This window comes from Taudactylus pleione, unplaced genomic scaffold (assembly GCF_031769625.1).
Source record: "Taudactylus pleione unplaced genomic scaffold, aTauple2 ptg000454l, whole genome shotgun sequence".
Classification (NCBI taxonomy): Eukaryota; Metazoa; Chordata; class Amphibia; order Anura; family Myobatrachidae; genus Taudactylus; species Taudactylus pleione.
Window position 1 is genome coordinate 287,723 of NW_028284856.1, and position 24,449 is coordinate 312,171.

The following is a 24,449-nucleotide window of genomic DNA, read 5'->3' on the forward strand; positions in this document are numbered from 1 at the left end:
AGGAGACAGAGTGAAAAGTGATAAGAAAGTGATAAGGTGCCAGCCAATCAGCTCCCAACTGTCATTTTTGAAACACAGCCTGGGAGATGACAGTTGGGAGCTGATTGGCTGGCACCTTATCACTTTCTTATCACTTTTCACTCTGTCTCCTAACACTGCTTAGTAAATAGACCCCTTAGTCTTCCTAAACAACATTTCTACATGTACCTCCAAAGACGACATTATATCTCATCTCTTCCTCTGGCTATGTCCTCTCCGTCGACAACAGACTTCCTAGAAGCTTTACTTAAATTTACCTCTCACAACCCTTTCCGACTAAAACATCTATATTATGAATTTGCAATCTCATCCTCCGAGACTTACAGGACCATACACTTCACATACTGGTTAAAAGACATTCCTTCTATAATTTCACCTAATGACATTTTTAGACACCATGTTAAAATTATGAAGATCTTACAATCCTCATATCTCCAAGAGGTTAATTTATGCACACTTTACAGAGCTTACATCTTGCCAGCTCAACGAAGACACTTCTCTGGTTCTGAAACTGGTAGGTGCCCAAAATGTCGTTCTAGTCAGTCAAAGTTTCTGCACAGCTTCTGGGAATGCGGGAAGATCAAGAAATTTTGGTGTAAATTGATCTCTTATGTTAATAACACCTTTTACCTTTCCCTCCTCACAGACCCTTTAGCCTGCCTTATTAGCAAACTTTACAACTTTGCACCTAGACCCTTCACGGAAACAACTACTCCCTTTTTTAGTGTTGTTAGTCACAGTTGCAAAAAAGATCATCCTAATACATTGGACTTCTTGCTCTTCTCCCTCATTAAGGGAAGTTTATCAAAAATTATTTCAATTATTATATTTTGATAGAAGATCAACCCTGCCTGATATTCATAAAGGGATTGAGAGATTTATAAGAAGTGGGGTCCATACATAGAAACCCTGGATACTACCACCCAATCGCAAATATTTAAACTTTTCAAATCTACTGTATGGTACCTTCACAGATGTCTACTATCTAATATCTAATACTGATACATTTGTCTAACCTATCAGGAGAAATTTGTCATAAGACTTATACACTAACCTGATGATTCCACTGATATCTGATCTACTTTGATGTGATGTTTTCATGACATGTACTGACCCTATGTCCCTCCTTCTCTCCCCTATTATGTCTTTGTTTTGTCTTACCTCCCCTTTGTTTTTCTTATTGTTATATTGATAGCTGTATAACATATACTAGGCCACATGGCCTCTCCTAATTCAACTGTCTAAACAAGCGGATATTTACATATACATGTGTGATATTAATGATATTCCTTGCTTGTACATGTACAATTTGATTTTGACTCTGTATTTTTCGTCTGTAAAACCCAATAAAATGTATACCAAAAAAAAAGATAGGTGTCAGTATTTCGACACCTATCCTAAATCCCATGTCGGGCTTTAGCCGTTGGGATTTAGACCAGCGGCACCCTGGCTGCCAGTCTAATAACTACATCACTTCCCCAGCACTGGTACTTGTTGTCCTGTACAAAGGGAATGAAAGAACGCTTTTTATTTTCATAAGAAACTTTGTATCCAAGCGCCTAGTCACCTAGTTAGTAGAACAGGTCATAATATTTTTGGGGGGGGTGGATATAGTTTTATTATTTTGGAATTTGAGAAATTCTATGAGCCTTTGGATGAATGTGCCTAAGTAATTACTCAGTATGGAACCATTCCTTTTTCTGGGCAATGTATTTCCATTTACCCTTGCTCCTAAATTTATCCTGCTACATTTTGACGAATTGGCTTCTGAACACTGTTATTCTGTTCATCTCTTAATTACTCTTTCTCTACAACTGTCTGTCAAGTCCAGTTTTATTTTCTGTTCTAGCTCCATTTTAATAGGGTTGACAAAAAGCAGGCCCATGTTTGAGACTATAATTCTAAACCAATATGCAGAAGCCTTAAACTTTACACTTTTTTCTCATTGCGCTCATTTTGTTTGGTTATTATGTGCATAGGCCACAGCTCTGTGGGTTGCTTTAGAGCAGTCATAATACATGTGCTGCCACCATCCATGTCTATAAATGGCATTTTTCAGTCATATATGGGGGGTTAATTGAGCTCCCCCAATAATTTTAAAAAGTTGGCCCTATGCTAGTGAGAACCAAGCCAGTCAGGGCCGGTGCAAGGTTTCTGGGCACCCTAGGCAAAACTTCAGCCTACTGCCCCCAACCATCACATACCCAGGACAACTAGGGGTGTGCGAGCACTCTGTGGGCGGCACCGCCGCTCACCCACATGCATCTGGCTAGCAGGGTGTCTGTAATGGCACCCAGCTGCCAGAATCTCTGCAGCAGTGCCACCTGGAGCATTCTAGGATGCTCCAGACAGTCACATTGCTGCCTTTACAGCTCCCTGCAGCATTCTGAGGATGCTCTGGGGATTGCTGTAATCACCCGCTCCTGGCCACACAACCTCCATGTGACATCATACGGAGGGGGTGTGGCCTGCACCAGACGCGCTAGCTACGGCACTGCTTATACCCACTTACTATTCAGTAAGGTGAAAGTGCATGTCTCTCAGAGACATCCTTATTTATGTGATGGGCAGACTCAGTGGCATCCCTTCAAGATGCCTAGAGCTGCCTAATGGTAGAGCCGGCCCTGAAACCAGTACACATATGGGCAGCTTCATGCTCAGTAAGCATGATAGAGTTCTCAATTGCGCATGCGGGGGGCTTATATGTGTTCCTTACCAAAGCACTATGCAGTCTTTGTAAGTGGACTCCTAGGCCAGCGTACTATCTGCTTTATTGGAAAGTTGCTTTTGCGCCTTTTAAATATATTACATCTGCACACCTTTAAGCTTCTATGTATCTGTTGGTATTTTTTATTTTTCTTAAAGAATGGTGAAAATTTTTAATTTTAATTAGTTGATTATTTTTGATGTGTTTCAGAGTTACTGGTGGAGAACTATTTGAAGATATAGTAGCAAGAGAATACTACAGTGAAGCAGACGCCAGGTAAGTAATCAAATTAAATTTTTTATCTATCTGTAATACATGGCAAAAAAGTCCTACTTTAAGTGTATTTTATTAAAGTAGAATTTATCATGACCTTTCGTTTTTCAGTAGCTTCCCTTTACTATGTGAGGACGACAAATTTAGTGGTAGCTAGATGGTGTACAGTAGCCCTAATGTCTAGTGTAAAAATTAATCCTTCCCATTTTTAGGTAATATAAAGGACATGGGATATAGGCTAGAAAATAAGAATTGGTTAGATTCACATTAGAAATATGAAACAAAATGTTAATATTTTACGGTTTGTTGCATCTTTGATTGGCAGTGTCTAGACTGCACATGTCAAACATCAGTCAACTTGTATGACCTGCTGAAATAGCATGTCACTGTATCAAAGACACTATCTATTGTAAACAGTTAAAGGAAAACTGTCATCAAAATTTGATTTGTAAATATGGTGTGTTCAGTATACTTAAACATTCCTCTTGAACATTAGGGTTTGTTTATTACTAATCTTATTGTTTTTTAATATATTTTTTTATTGGAATGAAGATAATAAAAAATACAAAAGAGGGTAAACACTACATTAATAAAGCACATCCAAATAGAGCTAGAGGCGTCGTAAAAGATATATGTACATAGGACTATCTGAGGGGGTCAAAAGATCAAGGAGGTTCCCAGGTGTAACTAGGGTAAGTCAGCAAGGGCAAATACTTAATTAGGCAAGAGGAGAGGTAGAGCGAATATGGATTATTGGTTTGTTCAGCAGTAGTCGAGTCCTTTACCACATGGTACATTTAAAGCAGAGGTATATTTGTCTACAAAGCTCAAAGGGCAGATACTCTATTTACTCCAAACAGTAAAAACTAGCTTAATATTAAGGTTCCTTATGTAATGAGGCCTTCCACCAAGTCCGTTCAGCAAACGTAGTAAAAATTTTTAAAAGAAAGCGGCTTATAGAAGGGGGATGCTCTTGGATTCAGGAGTGAAGGATACACATCCTGGCCAGTGCAGAGGTTATTAATAGTAGTTATGAGAAGTTAAGTAAATGAGAGGAGGTATATTGTTGTACTTGACTCCAAAAGTGCATATATATATATATATATGCATTTATGATCGACCAGATGCCGGCACTCATTCCTTAAAAATGCCAACATGCCTGGATGCTGCCACCCATAAATGAACAATGAGTTAAATGAATCCGTGGCACTCACAAGTCTTCAAGGTTTATGTAGATATAGGTGATAAACTCCTAATTACTCCATGTGTATATGAGTCTGTCTACGTTTCTTTTTATTACAAAATTTTATCAAGATACATACATACATGTACCGTACATACATACATATACATGCAATGTTTAAAAAGCTGGCAATCCCATGCATAATTGCTTATATAAAGTAACTTGCACCAGTGTCCTTCTTAAGTACCGGTCCCTGGTCAGAACAGAATTGATCAGTACTGTGATGTAAAGGTGGCACTCAGATGACTAATAAAAGAACATTCGGAACCACCATAGTGTGTCAATATTTAATAACACTTTACTTGGTTTCTTCAGTCATTACCACCATTGTGTTTTTGAGCAGCAAAAGAAAATGGAATATAAAATAATATATTACAAAACTAAACATACACTTACCTGAATTTCTGTTTTACGTTTTTCTCTGCTTTTCTCTCACTCTCTTGTCTCTTCTATTTATTTTAACTGGGCTCTCCTCCTTCTCTCCTTGCTGCTGCTGCTCTCTTCCCTGATTGTTTTTCTGTTTGTTCCAGAGCATGGAGCAGCCAGGGGCGGACTTTGCACAGCCCTGCCTATATCGGAGTCTCATATCGGCAGAGGCTCATAGCCTTATATGATGATGAGCCCATTTATTTTAATATTAAGAAATATGGGAGCCTCCTATTAAGAAAGAGGCTTCTATTTGTTGTATTTTTATTTTATCTGGACATGGGCTTGGGAGTTGGGAGGGCATTGGGGGCTCTTGGTAGCTCTGAGGGGCAGAGGGGCTTCCTGAGTGACACAGCCTCTAGCTGCAGTATGGCCGTGTCACTAATATATTCATAACCATTAACTGCTGGCCGACTCCCTCCTGCTTGTATCTGTGCATGCACTGCCTCAGGCTGTCACTGAGCACAGCTGCAGCAACGCACAAGCAGCTTCCAGATTCTCCACTGTGATACAGCTGCCTATGCGCAGCCATATCACAGCTTAGTTTGTCACTAATACCTCTTTTATACAGACCTGAAAATCCCAGGTTGCACGTGAACGCGCATCAACGCAGGATTTTTGTCACTGTAAATGGATCCACCCGGGTCCAGGGACCCGGGGATAACAACTCAGGTAATTTGCAGGGTTGACCACGGGTCGTTCCTGTGTCATCCTGCAGTGTAAATGGCGCGATCCGGGTCACGAAGACCCGGATAGTGCAGCATGCCGCCTGATTGGCCGGATTCAGTGGCACTTGGAGATTACATCATCTCCAAGCATCCACTGCAACTAGGGCCAGGCCGACCAGCACGGAGCAGGGCACCCCACTCGCCCTCCCTGCCTCTGTACCACTGCGGAGTGAGGTAAGTGGGTGGGGGGAGGAAGGGGAAGAAGCACTGCTCACCTGCGCTGGAAGAGCCGGGTCAGTGCTGACCCGGCTCCGGTGTGAACGGTGCCCGGGTCGGCGCTGTGGTGTGGTCTGTCCCGGGTGTGATCCGGATTGGAAACGTGTTCCAAATCTCAGGACAGACCAGGGACTTTGGTATAAAAGGGGTATAACTTTTGTCCTACAGGGTTTTTGGAGCCCTGTAGGACATAAAGTAACCGGAAGCTGCTGCCGGTCACTGAAATGTGTGTGATGCATCACATGGCTGCAAATGCCGACAGTCACAAAGACAGTCTGATCGTGGCTGCGGCCGCATCAACCACTGGACCGCTGAGGAGGTGACCCAGGACACCAAGTGACAGTGCGACCTAGGGGTAACATGGCACCGTGCCACCTAGCCCAGTCGCCCCTGGGTAAGAGGATAAGAAAGCAAGGGAAACAAACTGTCCTCTAATATATCACAGTGCGTAAAGACAACGGAAATTTATAAGAAAACATACAACACATCAACTAAGAATTACAGCTCAAGAATAAAACATTTTAAATCACTAACATTTTAAAGTTTTCCACCTGGAAACAATTAACAAAGCCTTGCACGAGGGCAGACCACATACGATATGAACATTTGATCTATGTGCAACTGAGTCCATATATGAAGCACAACAAAACTACTGTAGGAATAAAAAAAGCTGCTTCCGCTACATTGTAGCACTTCGTATACACATTCAGAGACTCAGTCGCACACACCACACATACAAGTGTTGCATATCAAATTAATCAGCACAGTCTGTTGGTGCGTATTAGTTGCATCACATTGTGACCTTAGACGCATTTTTTCGGCAAAAAAGATGCCTGTCCATAGCAGATTATGACGGGACCTGTCGCACAGAGAGTGGCTTTTTAGCTCGACTGCAGCAAAGATGTGTAAGGACACATCTGTATACATCAAGGTAATTGAAAACATATATGGCATAAAGTACAATTACCTCTAACTACTGGGACTGGGAGAGCGTCCAGGGTAGAGGATAAAGGGTGATATTGGATAAAATCCTTAGCAGAGGGAAAATCAGTAAATATGTGGATTTGACCATTGTGGATGATATGCAAGATACATACGTGTAAAATGGATATGGGTTTGAAATAGAGAAGTACACAGGGGAGAAAATTCAAGTCTCCTTTGAGAGACTTGTGCTGAGAAATCTTGGAGGATTAGAATTTTATGGCCTCTAACATGGACCTCAGGCACTCGCTTATACCCGTTTCACACAGAAGAAAACAAAATCCCAGCTTTTACATGGCATTTTATGCACAAGTTTCTTTGCTGGTCCCAGCTTGTGCCCCCCTTTACACAGAAAAGCAAAATCCCAGGTCAAGCATTTGGACCTGGTAATTTACGGATCAACCCGGGCATTTCTTTTGTGTGAAAGAGTCAACCCAGGTCGTAATTCCTGGTATTTCAACCCGGTTGACCCTTTCACACAGAAAAAGGACCCGTGTTGATCAGCAAATTACCATGTCCAAATGTTTGACCTGGGAATTTGCTTTTCTTATGTTAAAGGAGTATTATAGGCCCGCAGAAAGGCTTCCTCTTTTTGTCCCAAAAATTAAGCACACCGGTCTTCACAGCATGGGGCTTTTAATTAGTGCCTGCTTGCTTTGGGCCAATACGATGACCCCTCTCAAGGAGCATAGCAGTGCTTGACGAGGTAACCCCTAGGATGATGGGGAGGTCAACCAGGAGAAAGATGAACAGGTCAGGGCCCATCACCGATTCTAGAATACCAACAAAACGGAGATTGTTTCTCCTGTTACAGTTTTTGAGGTTACAGTATCTAGTTTATCAACCATGTAATGCACTGCTTTGGATAGTGAGAGTATAGTGTTCTGGGCAGTAACTAAGGAATCTTCCGTGTCACTACGTCTTTGGATTCTACTGAAAGCAGGTCACTCACTTAAAACAAACGTCAAACTATAGAGGCAATGACCGACTGTTGTTCAGAAAACTTCTGTTCTAACAAGGACATAATAGTAAGTGACACCTCCTTGGCTGCATCAACGGCTGTTGAAGCCACAAGAGTTGTAGGCACAGGGTGATCTGACGCTCCAGGGAGGGAGAGAGTGGGTGAAAAGGCGGGATGGGCTTGACCACTGGACTGAGATTGTGAGGAAGTATGTTTAGTTTTACCCATTTTAGCAGGAGTAGATTTCTACAAATACCTTTTCATCACAAACATGAGGGTTCAGCGGTTGATAGGAGTCAAAGGGGACTGAGGAAAACAAATTGGTTAAAGAAACCTGATGTTCCAGAAGGTGGTACGGCTGTCGCTCCCGAAGTTGAAGTTATTCTGCGGGAGAGTAGGGAGTCACAGGAGGAGAAATATATGGACAAGGAGTAGGAGAATCCAGTGAGGGAAGTCCAGGGAGAGTGAGGATTGCGTGAAGTCAGCTGAGGGCAGGAAGAAGGTAGGGAGTGTTGGAAGGTCTGGTAGAGGGATAGGGAAACGGACACTATGGTGCGATTTTTTTCCATGTACTGTATGCAGGTGGATCCGAAATTAACAAGGTCACCACTAGTCTTGGCAATGAACCTGTGTGAGGTAGGGCAGCGGGATGGCAAAGAGCAATGACTCACAGTCCAGAGGGTGCCATTCACCAAGTATAGATTCCAGACAGCATAGAGCACAGGTTCTCAAACTCTGTCATCAGGACCCCAAACAGGTTTCCAGGTCTCCTCACAGAATCATAAGTTAAATAATTAGCTCCACCTGTGGATCTTTTAAAATGTTTCAGTTAGTAATGATTACACCTGTGCACCTGCTAGGTAATCTGGAAAACATGAACTGTGTTGGGTCCTGAGGACCGAGTTTCAGGACCGCAATCGCCTGACACCCAAGGTGAGGCTTTTAGGCGGTGATGCCGACAACTTCCCGCAAACACTCAATGAAGAATAGGCCAGTGATCAGCAGGTGATGGCACCTCGAGGTATCTTGCCGATGGCATCCACAGGTATGTCTATCCTCTTCTATGTCGGATGGAACTTGGCAGGAACTGGACAGTGTCAAATTAATCGCACAGAACTACCCTGACTTGTTGGAGTGTTGTGGCCATGAATCAAAAGCTCCGTGCTATTCTGAGTCTTTCATACAGGCAGTGGCGGAACTTGTGAGTGGTGGGCCCAGGTGCAAAAATATGCTTTGGGCCCCCTCCTCCACTCTACTCCAAGTTCAAAGTGCAGTGGGTGACAGAGAGAGGTAGAGGGTGACAGGGAGAGGCAAGAGGTAGACAAAGAGAGGCAAGAAGGTGACTGGGAGAAGCAGTGGGCAGTGGCGTAACTAAGGGGGGTCGAGCAGGGCGTGTCCCCTGGGCGCCGTAGGACCGGCGGCACGGGTGGGGGGGCGCTGGCCACTGTACCGACCCGCCCTAGTTAGGCAGTGTAGCGCTGACCGCATTGTATGCGGTCAGCGCTACACATTTACAAAGGACCGGCGCTAGGCTTCCCAGCGCCGGTCCTTTGCTGCACAGCCGAGGCCTACCCTCCCCCTGAGCGCTTACCCAATAGCGCCAGGAGGGTGGGAGGCGGGCGGTCTCAGGCTGTGCAGTAACACACACATCGCCGCCAGTGCGGCAGTGATGTGTGTGTTAACCAGCAGCCAATGAGAGTCAGACAGACTCTCATTGGCTGCTGCTGCACACACATCACCGCCGCGTGGCAACGATGTGTGTGTTAACCAGCAGCCAATGAGAGTCAGACAGACTCTCATTGACTGCTGAGCTCCCACTGCAAGAGCCGGCTCCATTCCGGCTCCTACAGTGGGTAATGGGAGAGACGTCATGATGTCATGACGTCTCTCCCATAATGCAGAGCGCGCCAGCCCGGGAGTACTGACGTGCGGCGCCGGGAGCAGTGGCTGGAGCCAGAGCGTGGATTCGGGTAAGTGTATTTTTTTTACTTGTGTTGTGTGTCTGCACCTCGGGGAGGCACCATTACAGGGGGGGGACCACTACTGGGGGCACCATGACAGGGGGGGAGCATTACTGGGAGGGACCATTACTGGGGGGACCACTACTGGGGGCACCATGACAGGGGGGGAGCATTACTGGGAGGGACCATTACTGGGGGGACCACTACTGGGGGCACCATTACTGGGGGGGACCACTACTGGGGGTGGGGCACTACTGGGGACTACAACTGGGGGGGGGACTACTATTGGGGGCACTGCTTCGGGAGGGGGGGAGGAAAACTACAGGGGGCACTATATAAAGGGCTTACTACTAGGGGGCTCTAAATAGGGAGGAAAACTACAGGGGCCACTGTATAAGGGGCACTGGATAGGGGGGATCACTGCTGGGGGCCTGCATAAGGGGGACCACTACTGGGGGCACTGCATAAGGGGGTGACTACTGCTGGGGGCACTATATAAAGGAGCACTGCATAAGGGGGACCACTACTGGGGGCACTTCATAGGGGGGGCACTGCATAAGGGAGACCACTACTGGGGTACTGAATAAGGGGAACTAATGAGGGGCTGCAAATAGGGAGGAAAACTACAGGGGCCACTGTATAAGGGGCACTGGATAGGGGGGATCACTGCTGGGGGCCTGCATAAGGGGGACCACTACTGGGGGCATTGCATACTGGGGGTACTGTATAAGGGGAACTAATTGGGGGTTGCATAAGGGGGGACCACTACTGGGGGTATTGTATAAGGGGCACTACTATGGGCCTGCATAAGAGGGACCACAACTAGGGACATTGCATACTGGGGGTACTGTATAAGGGACACTACTGGGGTTAAGGTGCATATGGAAAGGAATGTTCAGAGTGACAATAAAGGGGTGTATCATGTTGACACGCCCCATTTTTAAGAGGCCACGCCCATTTTTTGACGCGCACACACATGGGGGGGGCTCCATTTTTACATTTGCCCTGGCCTCCAAATACCCTAGTTGCGCCACTGGCAGTGGGTGACAGGGAGAGATAACAGGCAGTGAGTGACAGGGCGTGGGAAGAGGCAGTGGGTAACAGGGACAGGGTGATAGGGAGGGGTGACAGGCTGTGGGTTAGAGGGAGAAGCAGTGGGTGACAATGAGAGGTGACAGGGAGAGGGAAGAGGCAGTGGGTGATAGGGAGAGGGTGAGAGGTGACAGGGAGAAGCAGTGGGTGACAGGGGGAGATGGTGACAGTGATAGTTGATGGGCAATGGGTGAAAGGGAAGGGGATAAGCAGTGAGTGACAGGGAGAGAGTGATAGGTAGAGGTGACAGGGAGACAGTGATAGGTAGAGGTGACAAGCAGTAGTGACAGGGAAAAGCAGTGGGTGACCGTGAGAGGTGACAGGGAGAGAGAAGAGGCAGTGGGTGACAGGGAGAGGGTGAGAGGTGTCAGGGAGAAGCAGTGGGTATACTTTGTACGATGTGTGTGCCCTGTGTTTATTTTAATATTGCTTTTGCTGTGGAACCACAGGTACCAGCGGGCCCGTAGTGCCCCGCAAGCTGGTACTTGTGGTTCTCCAATTACCAGCATGCGGGGGAGGCTTACTGGGACCTGCAGTTCCACAACAAAAGACAATATTTTCAACATTTCAAATGCACTACACTACATAATAAGAGGTGGCAGGGATAGCCCCGGGCTATCAGCCTAGGCCTGGGGTGCCCTGGAGAGGAGGACCCAATTACCAGCATGCGGGGGAGGCTTGTTGGGACCTGCAGTTCCACAACAAAAGACAATATTTTCAACATTTCAAATGCACTACACTACATAATAAGAGGTGGCAGGGAAAGCCCCGGGCTATCAGCCTAGGCCTGGGGTGCCCTGGAGAGGGGTACCCCTTTATTGAGGTGCACCCCAGCGATCCACGGCCTGGCCTAATTAGTGGTCAGGGTTAATGCTTCAGCCCTTGGCTGTGGCATTAGCCCCCCGCTAGAAGAAAGTCCGGTGCTGGTTCTGGAAAATACAGTGGACCCTATTAATTTTTTTCCCCTGTATTTCCAGAACCAGTTCCGGATCAGAGCCCAGTGCTGGTTGTGCTTAAATACGGGGGACCCCTACATCTTTTGTCCCCCGTATTTTGCACAACCAGCACTGGGTCAAGGCCCGGGGCTGGTTGCACTTTTGGGGAGGGGGGGGCGGTGCACACCGTTTTTTTTTTTTTCAGTTTTTTTTAAACAGGCTTTCATATTTTTTTTTAAACACAAAAGCACAGACGGGTCTCACTGATCCTGTCCAAGCTTCTGTGTCAGTGATCCGTGCTATGCATCTGTGTCACTGACATACAGATGCATGTAGCACGGATCTCCCAGAACCGTGCTATGCATCTGTCATATCGCACACAATCTATCGTAACCGTTAGATTGGGGGAACATTGTGCAGCTTTTGCTGCACATCGTTCCCTTCAGCTGCCAGGGAGAGTTTAAAGGACATTGCAAACGACATTGGATAGTTTGCAAATCGCCCCTTGTATAGGTGCCTTTATTCCTATATAATCCTTGACTCTTAAAACCCTGTGATAGTGTATGCACTTGCTGCCTCGCATTTCACAACTTGTCCCCTTTGCATTATTCCCACAGAGACCCATTTCAGTTGCTCTCCCTCCCATAATAGATCTTCATATGTATAAACTTTAATCTCTCCAGCATATACTGAATACAATAAGTAGGCTCATTCGCCATAACGGTCATTTGAAAGATTAGAAATAATATGGGATATACTCTAAAAAGGCAAAATTTATTTTGCTAAAGCAAACACAATGATCCATGGCTTACAATGTGCCAATCATTACGTGTGTGATGAAACATGAGCATTACAAAACGCAGCACACGATGAAATACTGTGAGCTTCTGACTGAATTAAATAAACCTTGCATTGTGCATTGGCCGGCATATGATTTTCCATCTACTTGAGTATTCTCTGGCAGATGCTGATACCTGAGAACTGTTTAGCATTAGTATTTGGTGTACAGGGTGCAGTGTCAATATATTGCCTATTGTTTTTTTTACCATGTTCCATCATTTGGAATCAACTTTACTGCTGTATTTTTTTGTGTATTTTGCATTATTAATTTGCTATATATATATATATATATATATATATATATATATATATACACAGTCAGGTGCATAGATATTGGGACATTGACAGAATTTTCTTTTTGTGGCCTCAAACAAGATGTGCTTTAACTGCAGACTTTCAGATTTAATTTGAGGGTAATTACATCCAAATCAGGTGAACGGTGTAGGAATTACAACGGTTTCTATATGCGCCTCCCAAAAGTAACGGGACTATCAACTCAAAAGCTATTTCATGGACAGGTGTGTGCTATTCCCTCGTTATTTCATTATCAATTAAGCAGGTAAAAGGTCTGGAGTTGATTCTAGGTGTCACATTTGCATTTGGAATCAGTTGCTGTCGACTCTCAATATGAGATCCAAAGAGCTGTCACTATCAGTGAAGCAAGCCATCATTAGGCTGAAAAATCAAAACAAACCCATCAGAGAGATAGCAAAAACATTAGGTGTGGCCAAATCAACTGTTTGGAACATTCTTAAAAAGAAAGAACGCACCGGAGAGCTCAGCAACACCAAAAGACCCGGAAGACCACGGAAAACAACTGTGGTGGATGACAGAAGAATTATTTTCCTGGTGAAGAAAAACCCCTTCATAACAGTTGGCCAAATCAAGAACACTCTCCAGGAGGTAGGTGTATATGTGTCAAAGTCAACAATCAAGAGAAGACTTCACAAGAGTGAATATAGAGTGTTCACCACAAGATGTAAACCATTTGTGAGCCTCAAAAACAGGAAGACCAGATTAGAGTAAGCCAAACAACATCTAAAAAAGCCATTACAGTTCTGGAACAACATCCTATGGACAGTTGAGACAAAGATCAACTTGTACCAGAGTGATGGGAAGAGAAGACTATGGAGAAGAAAAGGAACTGTTCATGATCCAAAACATACCACCTCATCAGTGAAGCATGGTGGTGGTAGTGTCATGGCGTGAGCATGTATGGCTGCCAATGGAACTGGTTCCCTTGTATTTATTGATGATGTGACTGCTGACAAAAGCAGCAGAATGAATTCTGAAGTGTTTCAGGCAATATTATATGCTCATATTCAGTCAAATGCTTCAGAACTCATTGGACGGCGCTTCACAGTGCAGATGGACTATGACCCAAAGAATACTGCAAAAGCAACCAAAGTGTTTTTTAAGGCTAAAAAGTGGAATGTTATGCAATGGCCAAGTCAATCCCCTGACCTGAATCCGATTGAGCATGCATTTCACTTGATGAAGACAAAACTGAAGGGAAAATCCCCCAAGAACAAGCAGGAACTGAAGACATTTGCAGTAGAGGCCTGGCAGAGCATCACCAGGGATGAAACCCAGCGTCTGGTGATGTCTATGCGTTCCAGACTTCAGGCTGTAATTGCCTGCAAAGGATTAGCAACAAAGTATTAAAAAGTGAAAGTTAGGGGGCGTGGCTTGACAAGCAAGTGAGGCAGACGTGCTGGACCGGAGCTCCCGCTAAAAACCCCTTGTTTCAAGCTATATCTGCCGCTAATACAGCCCACCTGTACTAAGCTCCCTATCCCAACTTGCCTACATCAAGTCTGGCGGTTGTGCCGCGGAATCGGGGGGTACTAGGTATCCCCGCGGATTGCGGCCTTCCCGCCCCACCCAAGCCGGGGACTCGATTTAGGCCCGCAAGCCGACGGAGGCGTCTCTGAATCAGGACGTTTCTCCGCCCCGCGGGTGCACGTACAGCTGCTCTCTCCCGCTGGCCTTACCTGGTTGCCTGCTCCTGCTGCCCAGCGGTCATCTCTCCTGGTGAGGTGAGACCTCCGGCTCCTGCTCCTGAGGCGGCCATTGCTCCAGTGGCTTCCCTACTACCAGCGGCATCTGGGTGATCGGCTGGTCCACTCCCAGGGGCCTCTGCTTGGAGTACACTCTCTACAGCCTTCTGAGTTCCTCCTCCTCTCCCTGGCTGGCAGTGGTGAGCACTCTGGGACACTGCTTCATTCAGCATTTATTTTTTTATTTTTTTTTCTCTCATCTGCCTCATAATAACATTGTATGGTATCTACACCAATACTGCTTGCTAACCCATTTGAACCTTATTACCTAACACTCCTATCTGATAGGCCTGATCATCACATTAAACAAGCAATATCTGCATTTTATTCCCCTTATTGCAATATTTTATGGTTTATAGTGTTGAAAGTAATTACTTTTACTTTCTGAGCTTTGGCTCCCTCTAGTGGTTGCTTGACATAGTTCTCTATATTAAAGTGTATAGCTTTAGCAATCATTCTATTCTTAAGAAACCATAATCACACATCTTACTGATAAACTAATATTGGCTGACCTTCCGATACCACGGTCAATCCTCATATAACTATATTTCTTTGATATTTTACCGCCTACTTAATGGCCCCCTAGTTACCTGGCCTTTAGCCCTCTGGGAGTCAATTAACTGGCCCCTATATTTTATCTTACCTTCTTGTTTATCTTATACCATTGGTGATTCTTTCTATCAACCATGAGTAAAACCAACGCAAGAACCAAAAAATCAGTGGGTGGTGACATTGCTCAACATTTCTCAAGAAACGACAAAATGTCTCAATCTCAAAATCCCCCCTCTCCGTCACTACCACCCTCAGACGAGGACGGCCCTCCCTCTCCTGCCCCTTCCACTAAGGAAGACATACTAGCCCTGCGGTCATTGATTACTGACTTTAAGGAATCCCTGTAGACTAAACTCGACAAAGTCGTCACATCTATCAGGTCCGATATCTCCTCCCTAGCCTCTAGGACAACTAAACTGGAATCCCGTCAGGACATTCTCCACAAAACTCAGACGGATACCCATAGAGATCTAGATCATATCGCTCAGGAACTATCTGATCTCCGCTCGAAAAATGAAGATCTCGAAAATCGAGAGAGAAGAAATAACCTTCGAATTCGCAATGTTCCTGAATCCATTACACCGGACTCTTTAGAACCCTATTTACACAGATTGTTTTCCTTTCTTCTCCCTGACATGGGGTCTCGTCAACTGCCATTGGAACGGGCACATCGGGCTCTTAGGCCTAAACCTCGGGATGGTGATCCCCCCAGAGATGTCATCATGAGATTCCTTAGCTTCAAAGACAGAGAAGCAGTCCTAGCTCCGACCCGGGGCAAGCCTCATATTCTTTACAAAAACACTAAACTTCAATTTTATCAGGACCTAGCTCCCACGACGATTATTAAACGAAGAGAACTTCGGGATTTGACAGAGGCCCTACGCGATCGCGGAATACGTTACAGATGGGGGTTTCCAGTCAAGCTTATAGTTGATCTTCATGGCAAAACTATCGTTATACGGGACCCTAGAGAGGGGAGAGACCTCCTGACGCACTTAGAAGAATCAGGTCCCCCTGCCCACTCCTCTAGAGATAACCCTTGATTCTACCCACTCTTTATTGATAGAGTCCTTCTACCCACCCCGAGGGCCTTGTTACTTTTACTAATGAAAATACAATACCACCTGTTATTGATTATTCCTCGCAGGTTTTATTCATATTATTGTACTACTACAGACATTGTATAATTGTCATATTTTTTCTATATATGTTTAAGGTTGACATTACTCGAGGAATTTATATATTTCACTGTTGCATGTTTGTAATCGGACAAGTGGGATATAAAATTGGAATACAAATTAATACCTATCCTTAGGTAATACACTACTTGCTTATCTCCATTTTATGTTTCACTTATTAGGTTTATTCAATATCACCAATTGCAAGTACTGTGCTATGTCTTGTGTTGATAAATTCATTTCAACTAGCATTATTTTTATTCTTAAATTGTGTATTTTTCTACTATTATAGGCCTTGCAATGTTTAAAATGTTAGCACACACCCAGAGGGTTTAAGACCTATTTTGCTCTATCTAGTTCTGAATTGTATTTCTTTTTTTCTTTTTTTTTCTCTTCTTTTTCTGTTGTTGTGTTTTGTTTTGTTTTTTAAGCTGTATCTTGGATATATTTGATACACAATAACTTAACTATATATTTTTCCTTACTAGTTTTCTCGTTTAACTATAAACACTATTTTCTACTTTCCCAGAGGTTAAGCAGACAAAGTCCTGTTTATCTCATTGGACTCTTTAGTCCTAATCTCTGTATGTGTTAACCTACGCTGGTTTCGTGGATTCCGCATTCAGACTCCATTCATATTTTCCCTTTTCCTGATCTTTCCTTCCCTATTTTCTTTTTTCTTCCTTCTTTTTCTCTTTTTTCTTTTCTATCTCTTTTTCTTCTCCTCTTGAGCGAGTCGGGATTTTAGAGTTTTTTGTTATTATTATTTAAATTTTATTTATTTTTTTTTATCTGTTTTCTTCTTTCCTTTCTTTTCTTTTTCCTCATCTTCCACGTTTACTGTTTATTTTTATCTTATTCTCTTTTTATTTGGTTCATTGAATCTGTCAAGATGCCCTTCACTGTCGTTTCTATGAATGTTAAGGGTCTTAATTCCCCTCAAAAATGCTCATTGCTTTTCCGCACTGTTCGTGGCCTTAAAGCCGGAATAGTACTACTACAAGAAACCCATTTCCGCGCTCCCTGCCATCCAACTCTTCGATCTAAGAACTTCTCCACTGTGTTATATTCTTCAAGCTCAAGCAAACATAATGGTGTTGCCATTCTAATTAATAATAAACTTCCTTTCACTCAACACTCTGTTTTCACAGACTCGGACGGTAGATTCATTATTCTAACTGGAAAACTGGGGCACTTAGAGGTGACAATAGCTAATGTTTATGCTCCCAACACGGGTCACATCTCGTTTTTTAACTCCTTTTTTTCGGTCTTAAATAAACGTAGAGCGGGATATCTCATAGTGGGTGGAGACTTCAACACTGTTCTTAATCCAGACCTAGATAAATCACATTTTTCAAATAGTACTCATGTAAATCGGCTCGCTAAATCCCTTAACAAACATATTCAGAACTCAGGGCTCTTTGACACCTGGAGGGCACTCAATCCATCTTCTCGAGACTATACCTTCTTCTCCTCCCCCCATCACACATATTCTAGGATCGACTTATTTCTCTGTTGTACTCAAGCTTCCAAACATCTCCTAGACTCAACTATAACACCTAATTCATGGTCGGACCATTCTATCCTCACAACCTCTTATGATCTTCTTGATACGCCTGCATCCAGACCATCTTGGCGATTAAATGAAACCCTCCTGAAGATCCCACAATTTCAGACTAGGATCAGATCTGCATTAGCTGACTATTTCTCTACTAATTTGGCGGAATCCCCTTGCTCACCTTTGGTTTGGGAGGCCCACAAAGCCGTAATCCGCGGACACATTATTAGCTATGCCTCTTTTAGGAATAAGGAGCGTAAACTTAAACTGTCTCTTCTGACTGACGAAGTCAAACAATTAGAAACCTCCCACAAACAAAACCCATCCCCCCATATCTATAAAAAACTCATATCTGCCAGAAATGACCTTAATGCCATTTTATCTGAAAAAACCGAACAATCTCTCCGCTGGCTCAATCAGCGCTTTTACGAAAAAAGTCATAAAGCAGACACATTATTGGCCAATAGATTAAAATCCCGGAAGGCTAGAACAGCCATACAGGCCATACAAGATAGGAATGACGTCCCTCAATATAACCCAGCTACCATAAATGGCATCTTTCAGACATACTATGATCAATTATATAATCTTGCAGATGCAACCAATGCGAATCCTAGCATTAACTCCTGTGGTCTTCCTAGTATTGATGCACAAATGGCAGAAAGGCTGGGACTTCCTATTACCGAGGAAGAAACACGCCTTGCTCTTAAAACCCAAAAGCCTTCAAAGGCACCTGGCCCTGATGGCTATCCCATATCCTATTATAAAACATTTCAAGACTCCTTAGTTCCGCACTTGACTATGATGTTTAATAAAATTTTAGACGGTGAAACCTTTCACCCATCTACTACTAAAGCTACCATCACAGTTATCCCCAAACCAAATAAAGATCCTCTCATTGCTTCTAATTACCGGCCCATATCACTACTTAACGCCGACTTAAAAATTTTTGCAAAAATACTAGCAACTAGGCTTAACCCCATATTACCTGACCTTATTCACCCTGATCAGGTGGGCTTTGTCCCGTCCAGGCAAGCACTTGACAATACCAGACGAACTGTGGATATTATTCACTATATTAATGCGCACCAACTTCCCTCTCTTGTGCTTGCCCTGGACGCGGAGAAAGCCTTTGATAGGGTCACTTGGCCATTTATGATGCACACACTCTCCGCCTTTGGTTTTAGAGGTAAATTCTTACAAGCCATTAAAGCCCTATACTATAACCCTACTGCTTCTGTTCTAGCTGGGGGACTGCTTTCAGACCCATTCACCATAACCAATGGAACACGGCAAGGGTGCCCATTGTCGCCTCTTATTTTTGCACTGATCATAGAGCCACTTGCTAGAAGGATACGTATAAATCCCGATATTACTGGTGTGACTGTTGGGACTTCTCAATACACTCTTTCATTATTTGCGGACGATATCCTTCTTACCTTGACTAAACCACTTATCTCATTACCAAATTTGTTTCATGAACTATCTATTTATGGAGATTTATCAGGCTACAAAATTAACAATAGCAAATCGGAAGCTCTTCCTCTTCATCTCCCGGGAGATCTGAGGCAACTGCTGCAGCTGAATTTTGACTTCAATTGGAGAAAAGACTCCTTATCATATCTTGGGGTTAATATTACCAAGACATATGATCGTTTGTATCAGGCTAACTATCCTCCACTGTTTAGGTCTATTGAACATGACTTACTACAGTGGAAGACCTACTTTTTATCATGGATTGGCCGTATAAACGCTATTAAAATGAACGTTTTACCTAAGTTGTTGTATTTGTTTCAGACGCTCCCGGTCGCAGTACCGACCAGAGTTCTTTCTCAACTTCAATCTTTATATTGTAATTTTGCCTGGAATTATAAAAAACCTCGAATAAGAAGGGAAGTCTTAGCTAGACGATCATCGAATGGGGGACTAGGATTACCGATGCTCCTACGGTATTATAATGCCTCTCGTTTGAGCCAAATGGTGGCTTGGCATGCCCCTATTTCCACTAAACGATGGGTAGATCTAGAGGGAGCTCTGGTAGGGGTGGAATCAATTTCATATTTACCCTGGTTACCACGTACACACCGACCTAGGTCCGTACTTTCAACCCCGGCAGTAGCTTTAACACTCTCTACATGGGACACTCTTAATAAAAAATTTGCTCTTTCCAAGTACCCCTCTCTTCAGACCCCCCTGTGGCACAATCCTTCATTTACACCAGGCCTCTCATCTGCTGTGGTATCTATCTGGTCTGCAGCAGATATCACACGCATCCGTCACATTATAGGACAATTTGCTCCACAAAACTTTGGTGAGTTTCAGCAGACATACGACATCCCTGACTCCTCTCACTACCAATATCTACAACTCCGACACTTTGCTATGTCAACACTTTCTACCCCCCAGTCTCGTACACCATCCCCAATAGAAAAACTGTGTATATACCGACCCACTGATAGAGGCACTATATCCTTTCTCTATCATTCTGTTTTGGTATTGGAGTCCCCCTCACTTTCTATACATGAAATCGCATGGGAAGCAGACCTGGGACAACCACTGGGAGACGATACTTGGGAAATAATTCGTCTCGCTATCTCCAAATGCTCTCTTAGTGTAGCTATCAAAGAAAACTCATATAAAGTTTTTACCAGATGGTATCTAGTCCCTGAGCGCCTTCATCAAATGTTTCCTAACACTTCTGACCTATGTTGGAGACAATGCGGCCACATTGGCACATTTTATCATACTTGGTGGACATGTCCAATAATTACTCCATTCTGGAACACGGTCCGTACCCTTATATCATCAGTAGTTAATGTGCCTTTCTCTCTATCACCTGCCAACCTGTTACTCTGTGCTCCAGTAGACCAGGTTTCTAAAAACTCGAACAAATTGATTGTTCACATCTCATGTGCGGCCAAATATCAGATAGCACGTAACTGGAAAAACCCTGATACTCCAACTCGTCAAGAACTTTTGAATAGGATTTGGTTTATATCTAAAATGGAGTACACTACCAGTCTTTTAAATAACTCAGTGGAGAGGTTTCACTCTATTTGGTCCTCCTGGTACTCCCTCCAAGCGGTTACCCTTCCTGGCCTCACGTGAAGTATGATTCATACTTTTGATTCGGTCTCATTCTTTTATTTTTTTTTATTTTCTTTTTCTTCTTTTTTTCTCTCTTTTCTTTTTTCGGTATTATTTTGTAACCCCCGGCTCGCTTATATTTATATTTATACTTATGTCTATACTTATATATTTTCAACCTTCCCCATATTCTCCCTTTTTTTCTGCTTCATCTCTTTACCTTTTTCTTTTACTATATCACGGTTATTATATTACAGTTTCATTGCAATTTATGAGGATGTTATCTTCAATTATTATAACATGGAAGATCTTTTCTTTCTGTTGTCTATTATATTTTTTGATATGCACAATTGTTACGTATTAGAGACCAATTGTTTACCTCTATATTCTATTGTCCATCGAGATGTAATACTGTTTTATATATCTAGTCCTATAAAACTAATAAACGATTTAAAAAAAAAAAAAGTGAAAGTTAGATTTAGGATTGTTTAGTTTGTCCCATTACTTTTGGCCCCTTAAAAAGTGGGAGGCACATATAGAAACCGTTGTAATTCCTACACCGTTCACCTGATTTGGATGTAATTACCCTCAAATGAAATCTGAAAGTCTGCAGTTAAAGCACATCTTGTTTGTTTCATGTCAAAGCCATTGTGGTGGTGAATAGAGGCCGAATATGAAAATTCTGTTAATGTCCCAATATTTATGCACCTGACTGTATATTTATATATATATATGTATAATAATCTTATCCATTTTTTATATGGCGCCCCAAAGGTTCCGCAGCACCTTACACAGTACATAAATGAGCACACAAGAAAAACAGTTAATAGTAATACAGAACAATGTTGGACAAGGACATGGTTTATACACATAGCTGCATAACACAAGCAGCAGGGCCTCGGCAGTCAAATGTTGAGTGCCAATTGGTGAGTTAGGAGTAAATGATACTATAAGTAGGGATAGGAGAAGCCTGTTTTATATATATATATATATATATATATATATATACTGTATATATACAATTTATATATCCCTTTTTATTTTTGCAGACCTTTTCTACTAACGCTGCTACTTCCCTTCGGGATGCCGGCGGTCCGGATTCCGGTGCCGGGATTCTGACATGTCGGGATTCCGGCGCCGGTATTCTAAGCGCCAGCAATTCTCTTTGCCGGAATCCTGGCTGGATCCCTATATTTTGATGATGGTTTTTCTTTAATAAATGGAAATTCAACACTCTTCTTTCAAATACCCATCAATCTTTTGCTGTGGTAAATAGGGATGGCAAGAATAGGTAACATAAGCATCCAGTTGAAAATATATTAATTTTAATTTGCAAATTACCTATGCACTGATTGCTAAATTCTTGGATATGAAACTGTACTTAATAAGTCTAGGACAGCACTATAACTGTTTATTAGAATTAATTTACAATGGACCTGTTACAGTGAATGCACATTGTGTAGCTTACTTGTCACAAATTACTTGTCTGGTCTTCTTTTAAAGTTGGTGCATTTTTTTAATATTTGACTAGAGTGTATAATGTATTGCACCTTGGAAATATGGCTTATTGTTTTTAGAACTATATAGAATAACATGCAGCAGCCAAATAACACAGTGTGCCCAATCAAGTCACAGCCAGTTTCATATTCTCCTCATTAATTTTCTTTTTTGCTGCAGCCTCACTGCTGTGACATTAGCTGTGTGTGGTCATTTCTTCTCTCAGCCATTCAGTTCCCTGGTCTCTCAGTATGTGACTGCAGTCATGGCCTACTAAGTGCATCAGAATTACAAACGTCATTGATGTGACAATGATTCTTTATACTGTGTGTTTGTGTTATCTATACAAGACTGATATATGTATTTATATATACATGTATGTATAATATATGTGTGTGTGTGTGTGTATATATATATATATATATATATTTAAATTATTTCTCATATCCCTGTTTGGTATCACACATTTCTTTCATCAGTTCACTACATGAGTGACATTACACATTATTGCATTAAACATACAGTATATTTTTCAATAAATACATATACAGTACTTATCGTCATAAGATATTTTATATAGTATGTCAAGAAGATTCTCAGGTCAAATGATTGTGCAATATACACGTTTACCTATTTACACTTCAGTTTGAGAGAGTGTACTTTTAAATTGAGTTTCCTTACACTGACTGGATATGTTTTCCTAGAATACGGACTTAATGACTCTAGGACCGGAGGCTGACCTAGTGTCTGGGATAACATCTGGAGGATATGTTTATTACTAAATTGATTTTATAGCTACAGCTTTATTTATTGGAGCTATGAATTAATACAAGTGTTTGGTGTTACATTTGTTCTCCTCCACTATGGAAAGAATAATATGGACCATACTTGTCCTAATTATTTAGGCTTCAGTGCCATGTTGATTTGTTATTTTACATCATGGTGGAGAATATTAAAATACTTACTAGTTCTGTATAAAAAATAATTACTTATAAAAACTGGATGGATGGGGTTTTTAGTTATGCACAATTAACACCTCATTAGTTTGCCTGGCTGTATATTATAGACAAAGAGTCCCTCAACTATAAATCTTCATTTTGGAATTTATTTACATGATGGAATGGCAAAAATACAATTACAACACAGCTTAATATCAAGATTGCCGTTTTAGCCAATATGTTCAGTTGTATTAGACATCAGGGGTAAAAACCCATCTTCTGTATCCAGTAGTCTATAAAAAGGAAGAAGCATCAACATTTCAGTACCTTATACGGGGAACAGTAGGCGATGGTCCAGTTTTATATGAACTATTAGCAAACCACGCTCAAAGCGTCACTTTCTGATAGTATATAATGCAAATTTTCTGTTCAGCATTTGAACTGGAATGCTGCTTGTCCTTCCCTTTGCTAGACAGCACTGTATAGTCACAATAAGTTTAATCATCCCCAGAGCAGCACCACGATCAGTGGCGTCACAAGGGGGATGTGGGCTGCACCCAGGTGTCATCCGCTGAGGGGTGACACCAAGGTGCAGACTCCCCCTCAGTGACAGAGGCTGGGTGCTGCACTGTAGCATTAAGTGCAGCACTCGACTCCTGACACTGTGGGGGAGCTGGCACTGCAAACAGGGCAGTCCGCACCTCCGGCACCCCCCTTCACCAGTAATAACCAGTGGGTTCGGGCCTCAAAGCAGGCCCCCTCCCACGTGGCCTCGCCCCTACACGCGAGGTCACGCCTTCTTTGCTGTGCACACAGCATCCCTCCCCGCACCAGGTGACACTGCGGGGAGGGACGCCACTGACCACGATCAGTCTTTGCTTTGCTGGGTTCACTGAGTGCATGATGAACTCAAGTTCAAATCAGTATCACTAATCCCTGTTGAGAAACATATAGGAAACTATGTGGACGATTCATACCCGGACGCTAAGCTGCGCTCTCTCGCTGCCAAAAGGGGCCGGGTATGCAAATTCCGCAATCGCACTGTCTGGTGTAAGGATGCCCTCTATGACTTAGAGAGCGACGCCAGAGTGAGCGTACGTCGGTATAAAGACGCCCACTTTTCTTTCTTAAAACACGTCGTCTCCAGGAAGTGTATGATTAATCAGACCATCGAGAG

General features: G+C 43.0%; 1 protein-coding gene across 22 annotated transcripts in view; it reads left to right on the forward strand.

The window, feature by feature from the left end:
• CAMK2D (calcium/calmodulin dependent protein kinase II delta) overlaps window positions 1–24,449 on the forward strand; it is a 286,873-nt gene that overhangs the window by 181,850 nt on the left and 80,574 nt on the right. For all 22 annotated transcript variants that reach the window (XM_088448303.1, XM_088448282.1, XM_088448294.1 and 19 more), the window contains exon 5: window positions 2,957–3,022. In XM_088448303.1, the coding sequence (XP_088304429.1) occupies window positions 2,957–3,022 (66 nt within the window). The remainder of the gene's footprint in view (window positions 1–2,956; window positions 3,023–24,449) is intronic.